General features: G+C 40.4%; 1 protein-coding gene across 5 annotated transcripts; it reads left to right on the top strand.

Annotated features, from left to right (window-relative positions):
- Positions 1 to 428: 428 nt before the first annotated feature.
- LOC106719274 (protein abrupt) lies at positions 429 to 18,964 on the top strand. 5 transcript variants are annotated; one of them, XM_014513577.2, is made up of 14 exons: positions 429 to 570; positions 1,580 to 1,835; positions 5,309 to 5,454; positions 6,170 to 6,285; positions 6,540 to 6,681; positions 7,928 to 8,130; positions 9,246 to 9,381; positions 9,646 to 9,823; positions 9,991 to 10,035; positions 14,507 to 14,648; positions 14,783 to 14,920; positions 15,069 to 15,265; positions 15,373 to 15,558; positions 15,648 to 18,964. In XM_014513577.2, the coding sequence occupies exons 2-14, from the start codon at positions 1,820 to 1,822 to the stop codon at positions 16,058 to 16,060; spliced, it is 2,058 nt and encodes a 685-aa protein (XP_014369063.2). In that variant the 5' UTR covers positions 429 to 570; positions 1,580 to 1,819; the 3' UTR covers positions 16,061 to 18,964. The 5 variants fall into 5 exon arrangements, with proteins under 5 accessions (XP_014369063.2, XP_045536028.1, XP_014369061.2 ...); XM_045680072.1 differs by having other exon boundaries at positions 5,267 to 5,454; positions 7,931 to 8,130; positions 9,252 to 9,381; XM_014513575.2 differs by having other exon boundaries at positions 5,267 to 5,454; positions 7,931 to 8,130.
- The last annotated feature ends 310 nt before the right edge of the window (positions 18,965 to 19,274 follow it).

Genomic DNA, 19,274 nt, shown 5'->3' with positions numbered 1-19,274 from the left:
TTGTTAATTAATAAATTAAAAAGAAGACTACGGTGCGCGAAAACATAGACAGAAATGTATCATGGATGAGCGAAATAGACGTGTTAAGGATAAAAAAATCAAAAAGTAGTTATTATAATTTAAAATTTGTTTTTATGTAAAGTCCGACAATCAACGGCACACTAGTTCGTGATGCGTACGCGAGTTATATTGCGGCTGACGTGAGATAAATGGCAATCCGCGTCAACTCTCGGCAACTCGCGCGCTTTCCTTCAAGTGTCCAGCGCGGACGGCGGAGGTGGCCGGCGTGGTGCGCGGCGGCGGCGGCAGGGCGGCCGGTGGGCGTGCAGGCTGCACCGCCCCGCCGCCCGCCGCTTGCCCCCGCACTGCCGCGCCCCGCGGCTGCCCCCGCCCCCGCCCCGCTGTTTATTCTCGGCCGAGTGGCGGGGCGACAGTCGCCCGCGTGACGCGCACTCGAACGTACGCGCGTCATCAATCCAAAACCCTCGCGGACTACGATACGGTGCATACACTATCGAAACTGGAAAAATATTACACATGCAAGAGCGGTAACGGGAATTTAAACTCAGGGTTAGTTTTAAATTGTGCGGATGCGTTAAGTTTTGGGGTGAAAAGCGTCGTCGCGGAAAATGCATTTCCCGGGTGCAAGGCGCAGGGCAGGCGGCGCGGGGTGCGCGACGGACGGGGCGGGGGCGAGGGTGCAGGCGGTGATGGACATCGTATCGATTTCTATCTGCCCGCGCCTCCCTTGTTGTGGCGATGCAGGGCGCGCCATCGATCGTTGCACCGGCCCTGAATCAACCCTCCCGCCGCCGCCGTGGCCGCCACTGCCCTCGCGGTCGCGAATGATTTGCGGTGTACTGGCTGTAGTGCGTGCATACTGGTCGCTGGTCAGTTGTTGTCGGTTGCGTCACGGCAATGCAAGTACCGCACTCGGATTTTCTAGACAATTACAATTAACCTTACACATTGCCGAATCGGTTTAATTATTTATTAATTGCTTCTGAATTGAACGATCATCTTAATTGCACTTTGATACGACGCATAATAGTGTATATATATTTTTGGGAAATTATATATTTTTCGTGTGTTATGCAATTCAGTGTTTCATAATTTAAATGTAATTTGAATCGCACGTGAGTAAATTGGGAATCGGTTATTTTTATTTTAGTTATATTTACTTCAATATTTTTTTATGGAAAGTTTAATAAATTTCAATGACGTTTTATGTTGATTTTCTTCATACATCGTAATGTTTTTAAACTCTGCATCTGAAATCTTTAATTTTAAAAACTTTATAATATTAAAACTATTATTAAATAATTTAAAGAACGTTGTTATAACAATTACCCTGATTATTATAGTAAGGAGAGACAGTCAAAATTTTAAATAAATAATAGTAAGGAATAAAAACTTTCATTGAAGAAGTCGTAATGCCTTTTAAGAATAAGTGAATTAACATTAACCGCTGGAAACGACGCTTTTCACCCTTCGAAGGAAGAAAAATCGCAATTGAACATGAATTAAAAATTCCCAAATTATCACACCATATAAAACTAACGAGGGGAAATCTTTTCAGGATATCAAAACAAACTTCTACATGCTCTTTAAAAACAAATTCAAAAGATAAAACAAAAGTGATAACCCCAAGCGGAGGAGATAAATAAAAGCCGTCTAGGCAACGATAGAGGCAAGTTGGGCGCGTGGGCGCAGTGAGCGTTTGGGCGCGTTGGGCGCAGGGCGCAGCGTGTGATGCGCGCGAGTGTCGGCTAGCCGAGAACGCCCAGGCAGCGCCGTGCCGCCCTCAGAACTACCGGCCATGGCGACCGAGACCGGTCAGTAACTATTTACTATTGTATATATATATTTTAATATAAACTAAGATATTAGATAAGATTAAGAAGCAATCTTTTATCTAACTTGTGAGATATCAAATGCAACTTATGCGCCTATTTTTTCTCCATACTTTTATTTTGTATAAATCGTAAACTTGTAGTATACATTGACAAGTTTAAATAGTATTATTGAAAAGTTACATTACTTGATTTTATCATTTACCAGCGAAAAAGTTGGATATTTTACCATACAATCTTTGCGACACTTCGTAAAAATCTACAGAATTGTATATTACGTTAAAGCGCTCACTATTTAAGTTAACGAACAAATGTTAATTACCTCACAAACAATTAAAATTGTAGATTATTATTTAGTTTATAAAGTCAAAAACAAAAATTAAAAATAAAATTATACACAAAAATAATTAAATATGGTATAAAATGTCCCTTGCAAATGCACAATAACTATTCAAGCTGAAACTTAAATCTCTTAATCTAATTGGGATAGACAGATATCTGAATCAAAGGTAATCTTATTTGATTTTCTTAAATGAGTTTCGTCTTTTAAATGGAAAATTGTTTTTGATAATTGACTCTTAAGCCGAAAAATCTGAAGGTGTCATATCAAAAATGTTAAACACAGAAATATAATTTTTTTAAATAATTTTAGGCAATCTATTTTAGCTTATGTTTTTTCCTAACAGAATTATTGCTAGCCTAGATCATTTTTAATTAAACTAAAATGATTTAAGATAAGAACAAAGCATTAATTGGGTATAACTTAGGTATCCAAACGTAACTTAAGTGTAATCAAAATTCTTGATCTCCCCATGGATTGTGAAAATATTTTTTATACATTACACACGCAATTGTTTACCAACAAAATGTATGACGAGCGTACGCGTCCACCCGTCACTCGTACGGTACATGAGTTCGTTGATATTCACCCCCCACACCCAACCCCCTCGTCCTGGCCGCGCCACCCCGGGATCATCCCGCAGGATCGCGGGTGTGAGCACGGTACTTGTTTAACGACGTTGCTATCGTTTACACGAGATCGGAGGTTGCGATCTTATATAGTGCGATAATTTTTTCCAATTCTTCGATACAGAATAACTTATTTGAAAGAACGTACTTTGTAAAAATAATCATTTTTATCTCAATTTTGCTTAACAGAGCCACTTTACGGTTTTTAAGCTGCTTAACAAATATGACAGACGCTGCAGTTTATTTACTACATCAAAAATCGTATTTTAAAACATCACAAAAACAATATTGATGATATTTCACACCTTAAAATGTTATATCAGATGAAAATAATAATATCGGAAATATTTTTGCAACAAACTACGTTTTTTTTTTCGGGTTAACACAAACATAATCATCAAAAACATATATAAAACAAAATATTCAATAAACTTTATTCTCGAAATAATCATTAAGAAGTGAATGATAATAAAACTCAGTAAATTAAGCGCATATAAGTAAAAAGCTCAATGTATCCGCCCATTTTCGTCGATGGCTCAAACTAAAAACAAAACAACTCAGTGGTCGGCGGTATCCGTTCTTGATTACATTTTTGTTTAGTTTTCCTCATGCGCATTTGTACAATAATTACTTCTAAATAGCATTCAGGTATATACATAAATATACATTTATACATACACAAATATACATTTCGTTAATTAACACAGCAGTGATAAATAACTAAATGTTTAAATCGTCTTATGCCGTTCATGGTATAATTTTTCTAACAAGAATTTATATGGAAATAGGATTAAATAAATAACGTGCAATTATAAGAAAATATTTATTTCCACAAAACAAACATTTACAACAAAATAAATGCTACAATTATTTTAAATAATACACTAAATTAATAAATACACGTGCATTTCAATTCAACGCGCAAAGACAATATAAATCAAATATTGATGTATCTTTTTGTCAATCTGTGGCGTGCGGCGTCACCCCACAGGGGGCAGGAGTAAGGGGCAGCGGGGAAGTGACGCGGGGACGAGTGGAGAAGCAGCAGGATTCAAGATAGACGCAAAACCGCGCGCTGAGTTCTGATCGTTAATGCCTTTTGTCTGCATTTCATTGTAAATACGTTGCTACATCTAAGTACGAGCATAAACTGTCTGGAATTTTGTTTAAATAGTACTCGTATTGGTGAAATGTTTAATGAGAAATTGCTCAATAAACTTACGAAATTTACCTGATATTTTTGTCCAATAGCAAATATTATTTAATTCATTTAAACTTTGCCTTTAATGTCGACAGTTATTATAATTGCGAGTATTATTACCTTGTAATTTTGTACCATTTTGCTGAAAAACTAAAACTTATACGTCGGTCAATGGGTTATTTTTTTGCCAAACAATCTAATTTCATACTATTCCACCTTTTCTCATCTAAATGAAAATAACAAATAGAAAACACAACTCTTAATACTATTTGTTATTTATTATCAAAATCTTTCTTGAAAAAATTAATCAGATTTATACAAAAGGATTAAAAAAGCCATTGACAACCTTGACTTGATGAATGACGAGCTGTCATGTTTGTGGAATGATCCCGCCATTTTGTATCGTCTCAAAGCGGCGGGCGGGAACACTTTCGATTTCGTCCGAGGCTCGTTCGGAAGTCCGGCTGCGTTCGGAAATGCGCGTAATTTGCACTTGCGATTTTATTTTTCCATCACTTTTATACGCGTTTAATCAGTCTGTTATATTAATGCCTGGTTTGCTGTTGGATCACTGGCGCCATTTAGTGTTTACATTATGCTAGTAGTATGCAAGCGCTGATTCGAGCACTACTTTTCTACTCTACTGGCATAATGTAAAACAAGCACTAAAATAACATCGTGTAAAAGTTTTTAAAATGCTCAGATTCAATAAAAATGTTAATCAGGATAAAAGCGGAAATTAAACGAAACAAAAATTGTTACCGCCAAACTAACCCACAAAACCGGCAAATAGCAACTTTCTTATGTGTTAGAAAAAATATAAATATGCTTATTTATTTTAGGTTAATGTGCATATGCAAATTTGGAACAAATTGAAAGCCTACGATTTGATTTGTTTGTGATTTACGTTATGAATACTTATTTAATTTTTAAACTTTATTATACATGTATATTATTTGATATGCTTCGAAAATTCACTTGGAAATTTTGTATCTCATACTGGCAGAATTGTGAACAAGCAGTAACTAGCTGACTCATTAAAAGTATATAATATAACTAAATACATAAAAAAATTATAATCACAGAGAGTGCTAATAATATGTTTTTGTATGGCTTTTTCTTCAGTGAATCGTTACGTTACCACGTTAAATATGTAAAGGCACTATAGAGGTTCAATTATTGGCTATTATAGTGCCGCCATTACTTGCGATTATTCTAAATGTTGGTACACGTTGTGGCGCAGCGAGTGTCGCATATTACAGCGCCGGTGACCGTGTGTGCGCAGGCGGCGCCGCGGCCGAGCAGCAGTACTCGCTGCGCTGGAACGATTTCCACTCCGCCATGGTCTCCTCCTTCCGCCGGCTGCGGGACGAGGAGGACTTTGTCGACGTCACGCTCGCCTGTGCCGGCGCCACATTCTCCGCACACAAGGTGAGGCCGCTCTGAATTGAATCCACTGTCTTAGCAAAAATTAGAACATATATTAGTGAACGAGCGAACAGGTCACTTGATGATATAGTCTCCCGCTGATGAACAAACTCGTCACAAGTGGCAGATGCTACTGTCCTTTGTAATACATACTATGAGAATGAAAAAAAGGTTCATTTTACGTAAATTAACATTTATATAAAAATGTAATAATATCAATTTAAGGGGCGAAAGTTTTGAAAGAGTAATGAGCGCGAATAGTAAATCGCCGTGAACTACACACGTGTGCGATGGCGTTCCGTACGTAATGGGCGTACGTTAACAAATTGGCGTAATTTAGTTCCGAAATCGCTGTACCCGAGTTTGGAATGTGTTGCCGATAATATTCATAGAGAAACTTGAATAATTATCGAATCGCTCGTTGTTTTGATTACCGGTAATACAGGATTTATCTAAACGAGGAATATACCGACGTTCATAGATAAGATGCGTCGAGAAATAATACGCGCCCTCAAAAAAATGTATACTTATTAATGTTGATGACATGTGAATCATCTAGAATGAAAGTTGCGCCAAGGTATCTTTATAATGTCTAATTTATGCGTAGACGAATATTCTAATATTTCACGATCATTGATTTTGCCATAATTTGGGACATTGTTCGATGATGTCATTACACGAATCTTAGAGACTTATTGCGTATACATTTAACACTCAGGTGGTACTGTCAGCGTGCAGTCCGTACTTCCGGCGGCTACTGAAAGCCAACCCCTGCCAACATCCCATTGTCATCCTGCGGGACGTACACGACAAAGACATGGAGAGCTTACTTAGGTAATAATCGAATATTAATTTGCCTATGAAATACAAATATCAACATTAGCAGACTAACATCGGCCTTTTTAGTCTTAGTGGGCACATTAATAAAGATAAAACTCCAAAGTACCCTGGTCTTCTAAACTATGCTAGATTTCTTTAAAATGCTGTGCATTCCTTAAGGTATGTATGCTTCTATATCGCTGGATGTTGGACCTTATAAGTAGGATATTCTATAAGGATAGAGCTTGGATTAATATATGTTTTTATAGGTTCATGTACCAGGGCGAGGTACATATCGGGCAGGAGCAACTGAAAGAGTTCCTGCGTGCGGCACAGTTGCTTCAGGTACGCGGCCTCACCGATGTACCGCCCCCTGCACCACTGCCCACACTCGACCAGAAGCCCTCACCGGTAAGTCACATTGTATATTTCTATACGTAGCATCAATAGTTACCTTCACAAATCTGTATGTTTAAGGATTTCTATACCCTTAAGTACTTAAGTAACTCGTTAAGTGTCACCGACTCGCCTGGCGAGATAGACACCTTTTTACAAGTTTATTTTACGCCGTGTGTCTAATCTCCGTGATCATTGCCTTTATTTAATGTAGCTAAAAAGTTACAGTGATATCATCTTAAATGTCAACTTCTTTCTTCCATAATTTTGAAATATAAATGTAAAATAATCCTTTCTCAGACGTCAAATAACTCTAATCCCGGAGTCGACACATAAACTGTACCTTCACTTGGGTTGACTTGTAAGGAGGCATGGCACAGATGGCGCCACCTCCGCAAGTGACCAAATCGGTGTCATTGACATTTTTATTTTCGTGAATCACAATTTCTTTAAAAAAAATCGTCGCTAGAGCCGTAAGAGGATGCCATAATTATAGGATCTATTTTAAGTGAACGCGATGCATTCCCAAACGGGATTAGATCTACTCGCGGTGACATGGCGGTGCTTTATCTCTTATAAATCCAAAGTACAATTGAAAATCTTAATCCCTGAATGTTTACTTCTATTTGTAATCGCATGACGCAGCATTAATTTACGAGATTATAAAAGGTTGCAATGAAACAACAAAAACGCAGTTTAAATTTGACATCTGTCATATTTTTTACACAAAAATCCGACGCTGGCAAAATTCTCAAGTACCATTAATACGTTTGAATCAAAATGGCAATAGAGTTCACTAGAATAGATCTTTCCAAACAATCGGCTATTGTAACTGTCTATACGAATTAGACAATCCAATTAAAACCATATAAGGATTACGTGTGACGTCACACTGACCAGCGCTTCGACCTCCAATGCGTAAACGATCTATATAATATAAAAGAATTTCACCTATCAGTGAGTCATGAGTCCGCGTAAAATATACTTTCTCTCTGTTATACCATTATTACAACTTGAAGGTGAACTGAGCAAGTAATTCTGGGAATATACGTAGTGACTGTACATTACGAAGTTTACTTGATTGAGCAATGATTTTGATGCATTGCTTGAGTATTTTGTTACTATGAGATTCTTATAATATGACATTATTTACGTCATCTATGTATATCGTCACAACATATATTGGGCTAAATTACTTCTAGTATATCTACTGGTAATATAAGAAATCAATGCAATCGTTATAATTATCGCAATACTTCAGCAGTCCGCTTCATCGTGGACGGAGGGCAGTGCGTCACGCGAGGGACGGGATATTCGCGAGGGTCGCGAGGGACGAGAGGGCCGTGAAGGGCGGGAGGGAAGAGAGGGCCGGAGGTCTCGTCGCGCGGAGGAGGGAGCTGCCAGCACGCCTCCACCGAAAAGGGCGCGATCCTCCGACCTGTACCAGGCGCAGATGAAAACCAGGTGCGTACCAAACGTCATTTGCAATGCGATCGATTCTCTAAACAGCTTCGACTATTTAATTTAGCACACCGACTCGTGAATTTGTCCGGCGCGGCCCTGAACTGACTTGTGACCGCTTGATAGACGGGTCACTGCCTTACAATTATCTTCACAAAAATCTACTTTATTCGATATCAAACGCATTTGTGATTGATTTGATTTTGTTTGTTAGGGGAATTGCGAATATTTCACGCAGTATCAATATTACTTGGACTCATTTTCCATAAGTTTTCATGAACTTTTTTTTAAGGAAAACGTTAGTTTACTACATAACAGGCATAAATGGTTCCAGAAGGTTCGAATATCGATTCCGGTTGTAACACCTTTTGTAGATTGTCATAGATGTAGGTACTCGTATTTGCGGATGTTCCGCGAGATGTGACGTCACGAGATCGCCAGAGCTCTTAAAATATGCAAAATTCATCCTCGTTCGTGCGATCTCGCGTCGTAAAATTTCATTGCATTTTCGTCATGTCCGCGAGCACGTCATGCGCACATAATCGATTTGTTTTATGTAACACGTCTCATCTTCCACAGAATCCCCGGTGCATTAAATGTACATTGGAATCTATTCCAATTTCTATTTCAAGCGAAATATATTATAAATTCATAACTTCTTTTTGAATATACATTTTGGGACGTTTCTTACTCAAAGAATTAAACAAGAAAACATAATTAAATAATATACACATATAAAGAACAAACATAATTATACATCTTATATGATCATTATATTTTTTTCCATGAGGTGTTAAGTGTTAGGTAAATTGATAATTTAAAATATTTAAACATGCAAATTACTCATCATAAGCAATTTACTACAAATGTGTTTTCTATTACGTAAATAATACAAATGTTTCTAGGTTAATAACATATTTTGGACTTTCCGTCATTTAAAGTAGTAGAATTGAATTAAATTAAAACATTATTTGTATATTCAACACTTATTTGTCACATCGCGGATTACTCGTAGTAAAAAATAGTTTGAACATTAATTTCGTCTTACATTATTTGCTTTTCTATGCTATTGTTGTTTGTTTGTTCGGTTGTTTACTAACAAGACGTACGGCTTACGGGTGTAGGACGGAGCAGCTGCTGGCTCAGGCGAGCCCCGAGGCGCTTGCCAACGGGCACGAGCTCGCGCTGTTCGGGCACGCGCTCGACGCGCACGCCCCACCAGCTCCGCACCTCTCCGCGCTCAGTAACAACCTGGTGAGTGCCGGTCTACTACCACTCATTGCTCAACAAACTGCAGAGTAACACTAAACCGATCGACTGATTCTTAAAACTGAGGTTTTAGATTGGTGTTTTTCCCTATACGATATGTAAATTTAGTTTGTAGTCTTGTAATTGATCCTTACGAATATCTAGAAAAGAATGATTTGCTACTTGATCGTTGACATAGAGTTTGGTAATTTCCTACTTCAAAAACTTCATTTTAGATCCGTTTTCGATCGAATGGTGTAATTTTTGTAGTCCGGTTCCGGCGAGGGGGAAGGTGAAGGGGAGGAGTCGTCGTCGGACGCGGGCGCAAGCGACACTGAAGGCGAACCACGCGCTAAGCAGGAGCCCATCGACTACGACGACCCCGCCGCGCTCGCACACACCAACGGCGCCCTCCCTCACAACTTCCCCGGACTGCTCAACTTGCAAGGTACCAACTTACAACTTGTGTCTTCTAAAGAAGAGCACAGATACACTAGAACAGTACAGTAGCACAGATACAGTAGAACTATATTCTAATATACACTTAATATATTTCATATATATTTCTTACATACTTACGTACAAAGTTAAAATTAAATAAATGTATATTTGCAGGATTTGCCGGCCTGCCTGGACCATCGGGAATGCCGGACAATTTCGGTGAGTACAAACTTAATCTTACTAACAATTTACTAACTTTACGTTGAAAATGAGGTGTGGGTAATTAAAAACTAAGAAAAATTTGTTAAACAATTAAACAGTGCGATATTAATAGATAATATTGTTAACGACCTTAATGTTACAAATTACATCGACTGCATCATTAATTGTACATTTATCGTTCGCGCTTAAATTGTCACACGAACTAACACTAGCCAGTAACAAATCTAACACTGCGTAATGTGTGTTTTATTTAACTTGATACACGTTCATCTCGCGACTGAAAGTATCAGACCAGGGCACCAGCAACCATGGAAGTTACGTCACGACACACTCTAGAACATTCCATCTTAATTATACTAGATATCGAAGACCTATATATATGGTTTGTGATATACATCAATCATCCCAATCTGCATATTATAAACTCGAATTTATGAATCACTCTATTATTGATAGTATAATAAATTAGAAACGTCTCACCATGCCGACGAATTAGCAATTTCCGTAAAGTTATTATGAGTGCATCGAGTGCTTTTATCCAAATTTTAATCAGCTATGGAGAGTAAAGTTCGGAAAATAGACAATAAAAGTACTCAGCGTGTACTAAATGCGTTAAATATGGCGGGTCGGCGCACTGAGGCTGTGGTGTGCGCAGGCGGGCGGCCCGCGTGCCCGGCCTGCGGCAAGCGCTACAGCAGCGCCAGCAACCTGAAGCAGCATCTCCGCAACGTGCACGCGGCGCCCGGCGCCCACCTCTGCCCCGCGCCCGGCTGCTCCCGCCGCTTCCGCACCCGACAGTACATGCAGATACACGCCAACGCCGCGCACCGTCTGCGCCATCGGCACTGCGTCCCCCCACCGCCGCTCCCACCGTTCCCACCGCCCCCACCGCCCCCACACAACTACTTCCTATAAACCCACCTTCATACTTCTCTAACCGGACATATATTTTAAGTCGATTTGATATTTGTGTCCAATACAGGTATTCCAAAGTTCGCACTGTAGACGCGGTCGCTGGATTTGTGATAAAGCATTATGGTTTGTGAATCCATCGCTTTTCATACGTTGAAGTAATAAGTATTTGGGGACACGCAGCGTTCACGTGTAGCCCAACGCCGTCATAATACTCGCAGAAGCCACTCAATTTTCGACAAAAACCAAGTCATAAAGGCGGACGACCTCTCGATCGCCTCGATCCATCGAGACCGACATTAATATCGGTTGAAATATTCGCCACCCCTGAAAGTTCAGAGCTCGGTAACGCGCCAGGGGTGAGCCTATCGCCGTACCGTACTGTTAGCCCATAACTTTTGTTCCTAACCGCCGCCTCTGTGTTACAGGGGCGGCTCTGGCGGGCGGGGCGGCGATGGGCTACCGGCCGCAGTGTCCGCTCTGCGGCCGCGTCTACTCCTCCACGTCGAATCTCCGCCAGCACATGCTCAACGTCCACTCGCAGACCGACCGCGACCAGTGGTTCCCGTGCCAGCACTGCGGCAAGCGCTGCAAAACGAAGCATTACCTCATCAACCACCAGCTGCAGGCGCACGGCATCCGACAGCGTCAGAACTCCTAGAGGCGAGACGCCGAGCGGCCCCTCGCGAGCATCGCGCCCGCCCCGCCCCCTGCGCACCCCGCGCCCCCCGCGCCCGCCGCGCCGCTCGGCAACTGGTGGTGACCTGCCAAATGCGTCACGTGCTCACCAAAATTATATATTTTGCTCGCGATACGGTAGTCCCCGATCACACGCGGTGCCCACGTAACTATACGTTATGCGGGGTTCACATATGTTCTGTCCTGACGTTGATATTTAGTGTAACGATACGGCGAGATTCAATAAGCGACGATACGTGCGCGTGTTTTCTGGAGATGTACTTTAAAATACGTATAAAAATATGTGCGAAAGCGGAGCCCCTTATGTTCGTCGTCTTGTGCCGTACCTCGACCGGTGCGCCGCTAGGGTGTCGATTGCACTGCGGCCGGGATATTTTTAGAGCAGTACTGTCGATGTGAGCTCAGCGCCGGGTTTGCCAACGCTCGTCCGTGATTACTGACCCAGGGTGTCGGCATTGCAGATGCCGGGGCGCGGGACGCGTTGGCAAAGCCGGCGGTAGGTGGGGGAGTGCGGGGGGGCCTGCAGTGCCCGCTGTGCGCGGCGCCGCTGGCCAGCCCGGCGCACGCGCGCCGCCACCTCGCCGCCCACTACCCGCGCGACAGCCCCGTCTGCCCCGTGGCCGACTGCGCGCGCTACTTCGCCCATCCCAACTCGGTCCGCAACCACATGAGGATAAAGCACCGCCGCCAGTGGGAGCGCATGAAAACCCTCAAGTGGAGCTGCGGCTGGGCCAACTGAGCTCCCTCGCGACCGCCCGTCACTCGCCGACTTCACATGTATCATGATCTCCCCGCGCACATTCTGTAATAATGTTTGCAGGTTGATATATAGGGCGGTAGGATAAATCGACTGAAAATTATTTTTGTAGTAGTATAGACTGATATCGTAAGTACGGCGATAAATACACTGCGGCAGTTCGGCGGCTTTATCGATAATAGGCCAGGTTTAGTACGTTTGTAAAGTTGTCTAGCGTACGGTCGCCGGCGCGTCACTCGAGAGATATTATTTGCGGTGTAGCGGGGCGCCGGCGACTGGACATTCCTCCATGTAACGCTCCTACCGAAATAAAATGAAGTCTTAGTAATTTTAGCAAATATATATTTTTATAAAACTTACGTGAAATGATGAATACATTAATACATTTATAGTTCGCGTCATATTGTGATTGCGAGCCGGCAGTTGTTCCAGTGTATTTTAGCTCTAGTTCGTTAAGCACATATAACTTGTGATGTCTGGTGCCATTGGTAGGTTACGATAGGCAACTAAAGGTGTGACCATTCCACGACTTCCTGAATGCGTCTGTAACTTCCATCGTTGCTTCAACAACTACTGTATTATACTTTTCTTCATTCCAAATTTAATTTTACTCAAAATATGACCTCGACGAATATGTTTTATAAAGTGGGATAATTATTATTTATATATAACCGAGGCATTTATATAATCTCTTCAGTATTTCAAGTCAGGGGCGGTATGCAATAACATATGAAAGATTGCTTTTAAATTATATTTAATTATTCATATATCTTTTTTTGATTTATTGACAAAATAAATTAAGACTTAGTGGCTAAGTACATTATTGCTTTAGTGAGTAGAATTTAGTGGTAAACATCATTTACGTATTAAACAATTTAATTTTTATTTCCTACATTTGTCTCCGCACAAAACACAAACCACAACTGTATACTTACTCTACAGAAAATTTAAAATATACAAGGTAGATTTAGACTCGAAAACAGACAGTTCCTATAATGACAATCATACCGCCACCTGGTCTGTACTAGCCCTTATATTTTCGACCATAGATAAGACAATACTACATAGATTAAAAACTGGAATGCCTTTAAATGCAATAGTTAAGCGTACATTTACTTCCATTTATAGAGTGATTATTTTTTGTAAAGTGTTGGTTTGTTGGCCTGTAAACAAAAGTGCACAATGTAAAAACATATCTAGTCATTGTAAGGGAATGAAACCCGATGGATTATTTAAAACTTGTATATAAAAAGCAGGTTTCCATCGCATATATTTTTTTATTCGAATGAAGGGAATTTTAACTAAGATTATAAATATTGTGTACTACTATTAATAGCGCTTCCAAATATTAGCATTTAAGTAATATAGAACTTTTTTTTTTACTTTTTAATTTAGTTATGTAGGTATTTAACGCAAAAATCAAGATATTCAATATTAAAGAATATCTCGTTTAGATGACTGCAGGCTGTATTAAAAACAGGTGTCGCGTAGTCATATTTAAGCACAAATTGAAATCCATATTAATTTGTATGGCAACACCTGTTGATATTAATGGAGGTGTTGAAAAGTTCTAAATGTCAAACAAGACTGAAGTGGCGGGAAAGTCTGTCACCGTGAAGATGCCTTTCAAAAATATATGCGATAGAAAGCGTTGCCATTGATCTCCACGGCGAAAAAATATTGGTAAAAATTTAGCGAGTAGATGAAATTGTTCCTGAGGCCTGAGAGGCAAAGTCGTATATCTTAATAATGATAAATATGGATATTTTTAAGTGTAAAACATTTGTAAATTTAGGCATCTCAATAACCAAATGTTCAATGTGAGTAAACGATTCTAGTTGCGATTTGTATTAGTGATACGGTATATACGTAATTATTTAATTTTTACCCGAAAAGAAAATGTCTGCTTATATAAACACGTAAACAATAAAACTACGAAGTAGAATTTGTTTTTTTTTTTAATTATTAAATCTCACAAAACACTATTTATTAATCAAACTAACACTTTATTCTAAAACCATATTTTAAGGTAAGAACTCCTCTAAATACATATAAAACACGCCCTAGTTCTACGTTAAAACTAAGTGTTTTGTTGTACAGGTGGCTGCAGACGGACTCAGGACTTGCTGCGTGTGCGCGCGACCGACCCCCGCCCCTGCCCCAAGTGCGGCAAGATCTACCGCTCCGCCCACACGCTGCGCACACATCTAGAAGACAAACACACCGTCTGCCCTGGCTATAGGTACATATACCATAAATAATACATTAAAAAACTCCACTAGACCAAAAATCTTTACTCTGGCAACATCAAAATATCACAGCATCAGGTTGTGTAACATGGTGTTTTGTATTTTAATGAATGTGTGTTGTTGATAGATGCGTGCTGTGTGGCACGGTGGCCAAGTCGCGCAACTCGCTGCATTCACACATGTCGCGGCAGCACCGCGGCATCTCCACCAAGGACCTGCCCGTGCTGCAGATGCCCACCCGCTTCGATCCCGAGCTCGCCAGCCAGTGAGTAAACTTTTAAAACCATTAAACCATAGTAAAATGCTCGTATTTATAAGATGGAAGAAAAGATCGTATTATAAAGAGTTTTAGGCATAGATCAAATTTTGATTCTTCACATGGGATAGTGAACATGTATGTGTACTTGCTACAGGTTGCTAGCGAAAGCGGGCGTAAAGGTGTCGCCGGAGCAACTGAGGGCGCGCGCGTCGCCGACTGGCCCGCGCCGCTCCGATATCAAGCTGGACGCCAAGTCGGCCGCCTCGGAGACCAGCTCGCTGTGCGGCGGCGACGAGCCTGACGAGCTCAGCCAGTCGCGCTACCAGGACACCATGACCGGCTCGCCGCCGCGTAAGTACATCACTCACTTTGTTATATTTAATGCTACTAAATTGATGAACGGTGAATGCCGCTGAATACTTGGAACTTTAACAAAAAAACCTTATGATTGTCGACAGACATCAACAACCTGACCAACACGACGATAACGAAGGTGCCGGCGGTGCGCGCGGTGACGGCCAAGGCGGTGGAGAGCTTGCCGCACGGCATGGCCGGCCTCAAGCACGACGACTACCCGCCCGGCTTCGGCGGCGGCTCCGCCATACTCGACACCTACCTGCAGTACATCGGCGAGAACGTGTTTGGTGAGATACAATTATTTTATGGATATCAAGACCAAACTCAAACTTGTCCTCTCTCCTAAAGAAAATAATTACGCTCACGTCTATTCCAGGAATGAACGCAGCGAAACTGGCTCAGATGAACGCGATGCACATGGAGAGGAAGACGTACGACGAGCCCTCGCCGCAGATGGGCTCGCTGCCGCCGCCGCCCACCACGCTCGCCCACCAGCGCTTCCTCAAGCAGATGCAGCGCCAGTACACCGAGCACATGAGCAAGCCGGACATCATGCGCGACGTCGACGAGCCCCTCGACCTCGGCAAGGAGCGCCAGCGGAACGACAGCATCAGCGACGTCGACGCCGATAAGCAGGAGGTGGAGAAGGAGATGAGCAAGGATTATTATAGCAAAAGCTACAATGAAGAGGAGAGGAACAGAGTGAACAGCTCGGAGAGGGAGCACGAGGCCAGCGGCCAGGAGGAGGGGGACTACTCGGAGGACGAGAACAAAGCCCCCTCTTCATGAAATGGCGAGTCGACCGCCGACAAGTAGAAAGAGAGCGCTATACAGTTGTAGGACAATATTTAGATGACAGTCCACGCGCGGTGCTCGAGTGTTGTTATGTCATTAGCTGATTCGTTTTAATGGTTTCGTTGTTGACCCGTGGAATGTCCTTGGTGCCATTAACCATGTTATGTATATTAAATATAGAATTATAACGTTTCGATCCTGTACCGGTCGCTGTTCGGCCATACGAGTCCCCAGACTGTGCAGATAGAATGTTGTGCATTTAAAACGTTTGTAATATTGCAGATACCTGTAAGTGCAAATTAGACGTCTGAGAAAACGATTTAAAGTATGAACCTTAGTACAGAAGACTTAGTGTAGGTCTAACGTTGACTGCAAAAATATTGTAAGAGGAAAGGTTTGCCTGCTCCAGAGAGACAGGTTTGCGTCGTAGCGAGATTGGAGATTGCGTTTGTCCCTTGTGATACCGCGCGCCACGCCCCACGGCCCCGCGGCCCCTCGGCCCCACGGCCCCTCGGCCCCACGGCCCCACGGCCCCGCGACCCCGCGCCGGTCACACTTAGTAGATATTGTTAGCGAGTAGTGATTTTGTATCGTTTATGTAAAGGTCCCGGTCACAAAGTAGGACCTGTTACATAGTAATTCCATCCAACTACCTCAGCATTCGGGCCGATGCGGCGACGTTATTAATAAAATAAATCCACACAAATTGTGAAATTCCATCCATCTACCTCACTTCAATAGATTTTATTTAATATTTTATACAATTTATAGATATAATAACTGTTGTTTTATGCATTTTGCAGATTGCATTTATATATACTATATAGAGTATATTGTAGGTAAATATTATGCAAGTCATTAGGTGAACGTTAGTGCTGCCCGTAGACACGTGTTTAATATTATTTGTATAGAGTACGCACTCGATAGCGGGACGTTAGACTGTGTCACGACCGTAGCGGGTAACATGACCTCTTGTATCGGAAGCACTCTAATATAAGTCAAAATATCTTGTATACGAACAAAATACAGAGCTTAAAACGTACTAATACTATTTACACAATTCGATTTCGTGCCGTTTGAGTAACATACATAGTCATTCAAACGACCCGCGCGAGTATTTTAATATTGTTACGACCACCTTGAGACTGAACGATATTTTTCGTCTCGGTTACGGTTTTAATGAAAGAAACTCGTGAAAGTTCAAATAGATTGTTATATCGCAATACGTATGGCATAATATTACGTTGTATATAAACTGTGGTGATATGTAAAGTACATAATAATGAACAAAAGCAATAAATAAAGTATACCTTGATGTTGCCTTGGAAGTTGTGTAAATATAATGTGGGTAGTTTGTTAAGCCGATTGTTCCGCGGTCAGATGAACCTTGTACTAGAAAGCGAGAAAGTTGATTTTATAGTAATGATGTGGGCTCGTTACTTAAATAACGATTACTGTGATCACAATCTCATATTAGCCTTCGATACTTATACATATTTTTTAGAGTACAATGTTATAGTTATTTAGTATGTGGTAAGAATACATCGTAAGCGAGTCACAAAAATATTTACTTCCCGATTAGAAATCACGTTATTTAAGAAATTAGATCAATAGGAAGCATTTAATCTTTTATATGAGAATAATGGTACGTTTTGGAATTTATTGAGTGGCCACACCGCGCCTTGCCGGCTGTCAAATGTGACAGTTGCCGGCTGTCAAACGTAACAGTTGCCGCCTGGCGCTCGGAGTGTGCGGATGCGAGAAGACGAGAGATAATATTTTAGCTCGGTTTTAAGTGCTACGGGTTGATTGATTTTAATTTCGTTTAGTGTGTTAGTGAGATTTGACTAATTGAGTCGGATCGGTTTGCGAATGCATAACCTTGTTGACAGTTAACAGTGTTGCCATAGTGAGTAATTATTTTTGACTGTATATAAATAAGTTTTAATTGTTTAGAGAACGGTGTGCTTAATCCGCGATTTTGTTGTGGGTTGTTTTATTTAGTTTAAAATATTCAGCGATATTGAAGCGACTATAGGTGTCGTTGCACGCTACACTTTACAATAGTCAGTTACCAGAAAAATATGTTTAAGTAAATAGCCATATATTTTTTCAAATACACTTTTGCATGCTACAAGTTGAATATAATGCATGCATGCACGAGTTACGTCGACGAATGGTTAGAGGCTATTATAAGAAATCAGAAAGGTCTTTCGGAATAAATATTTCTCAAGAAACACACGACACGACGGAAGAGATCTAATATTTTCATATTATAATTATTGCTGAATTGATTGTCTGTAAAAACTGTTCGACGTAGCTCCGTGCCCATTGCAGTATTGTTGAGAGTACTTAAATATATACCAGTGGATATAATAATTAGGACTTTAAGTCGATTATAAATGATTATGCTCTTTTTATTATGTATAAACTACATTTAGTTACCTTATGGACTTTGGAAGTTCCGTATTAGTGTTTTCTTTTTATATTTAGTTGTACTACTTTACCTCATTAGCTGTTCTTGTACTCATTATTGATAATTATTTGTTTAAACGTTCCCCGAAAGACTTCACATATATCGTTATATATTTTACTGTAATACAACCTAGCCGTTTAACGAATAGGTTGAAGAAATATTTTTAGTAGAAGTAAATCATTGAAATCAAGCACAAAACTTATTTTTTATGTAAGATATCCGTTATGAAACAAAGGTGTATTTATTAATAAGAAAAACTATATTTAGGTTACAGCAGAAGAAATATCGTATATCGTAAAAAATGTATAAAAATATGACACTACTTCTTTCGAGGGACGAATGTATAATAATGTTTATTTCTTGAGATTAATACGAGACTATTTACACGCGACTACACAAATAACTTTTATCTTTACAGTAAATTTAATTTAATTTGCACTTTGTCAAGTATTTTCGTATTTTATATTAATTTATAAAACCGAATATTAAAAACAGTCATAATATTTTTAATTTTATTTACCATTTTTGTAATTATTTTTGCAGATTTTGGTAATATATTCTAAAAATAGTGGGCACAAAATAAAACCAGCTTGTAAACGTGTAGTTTTAGTTGAGTTAAAACACGTTTTGATTTGTTGATTTGCTGTAAAATGTTTTGTTTTCCGTATATTAAGTACTGCGTATCTCAGATTATTATAAAATTAAGAACTTAATTAATTTGTTTTATTGTAA

The sequence above is a fragment of the Papilio machaon genome, chromosome 1 (genome assembly GCF_912999745.1).
Source record: "Papilio machaon chromosome 1, ilPapMach1.1, whole genome shotgun sequence".
Classification (NCBI taxonomy): Eukaryota; Metazoa; Arthropoda; class Insecta; order Lepidoptera; family Papilionidae; genus Papilio; species Papilio machaon.
The sequence above is the reverse complement of the archived record's forward strand: the minus strand, read 5'-3'. Positions and strand labels throughout refer to the sequence as shown.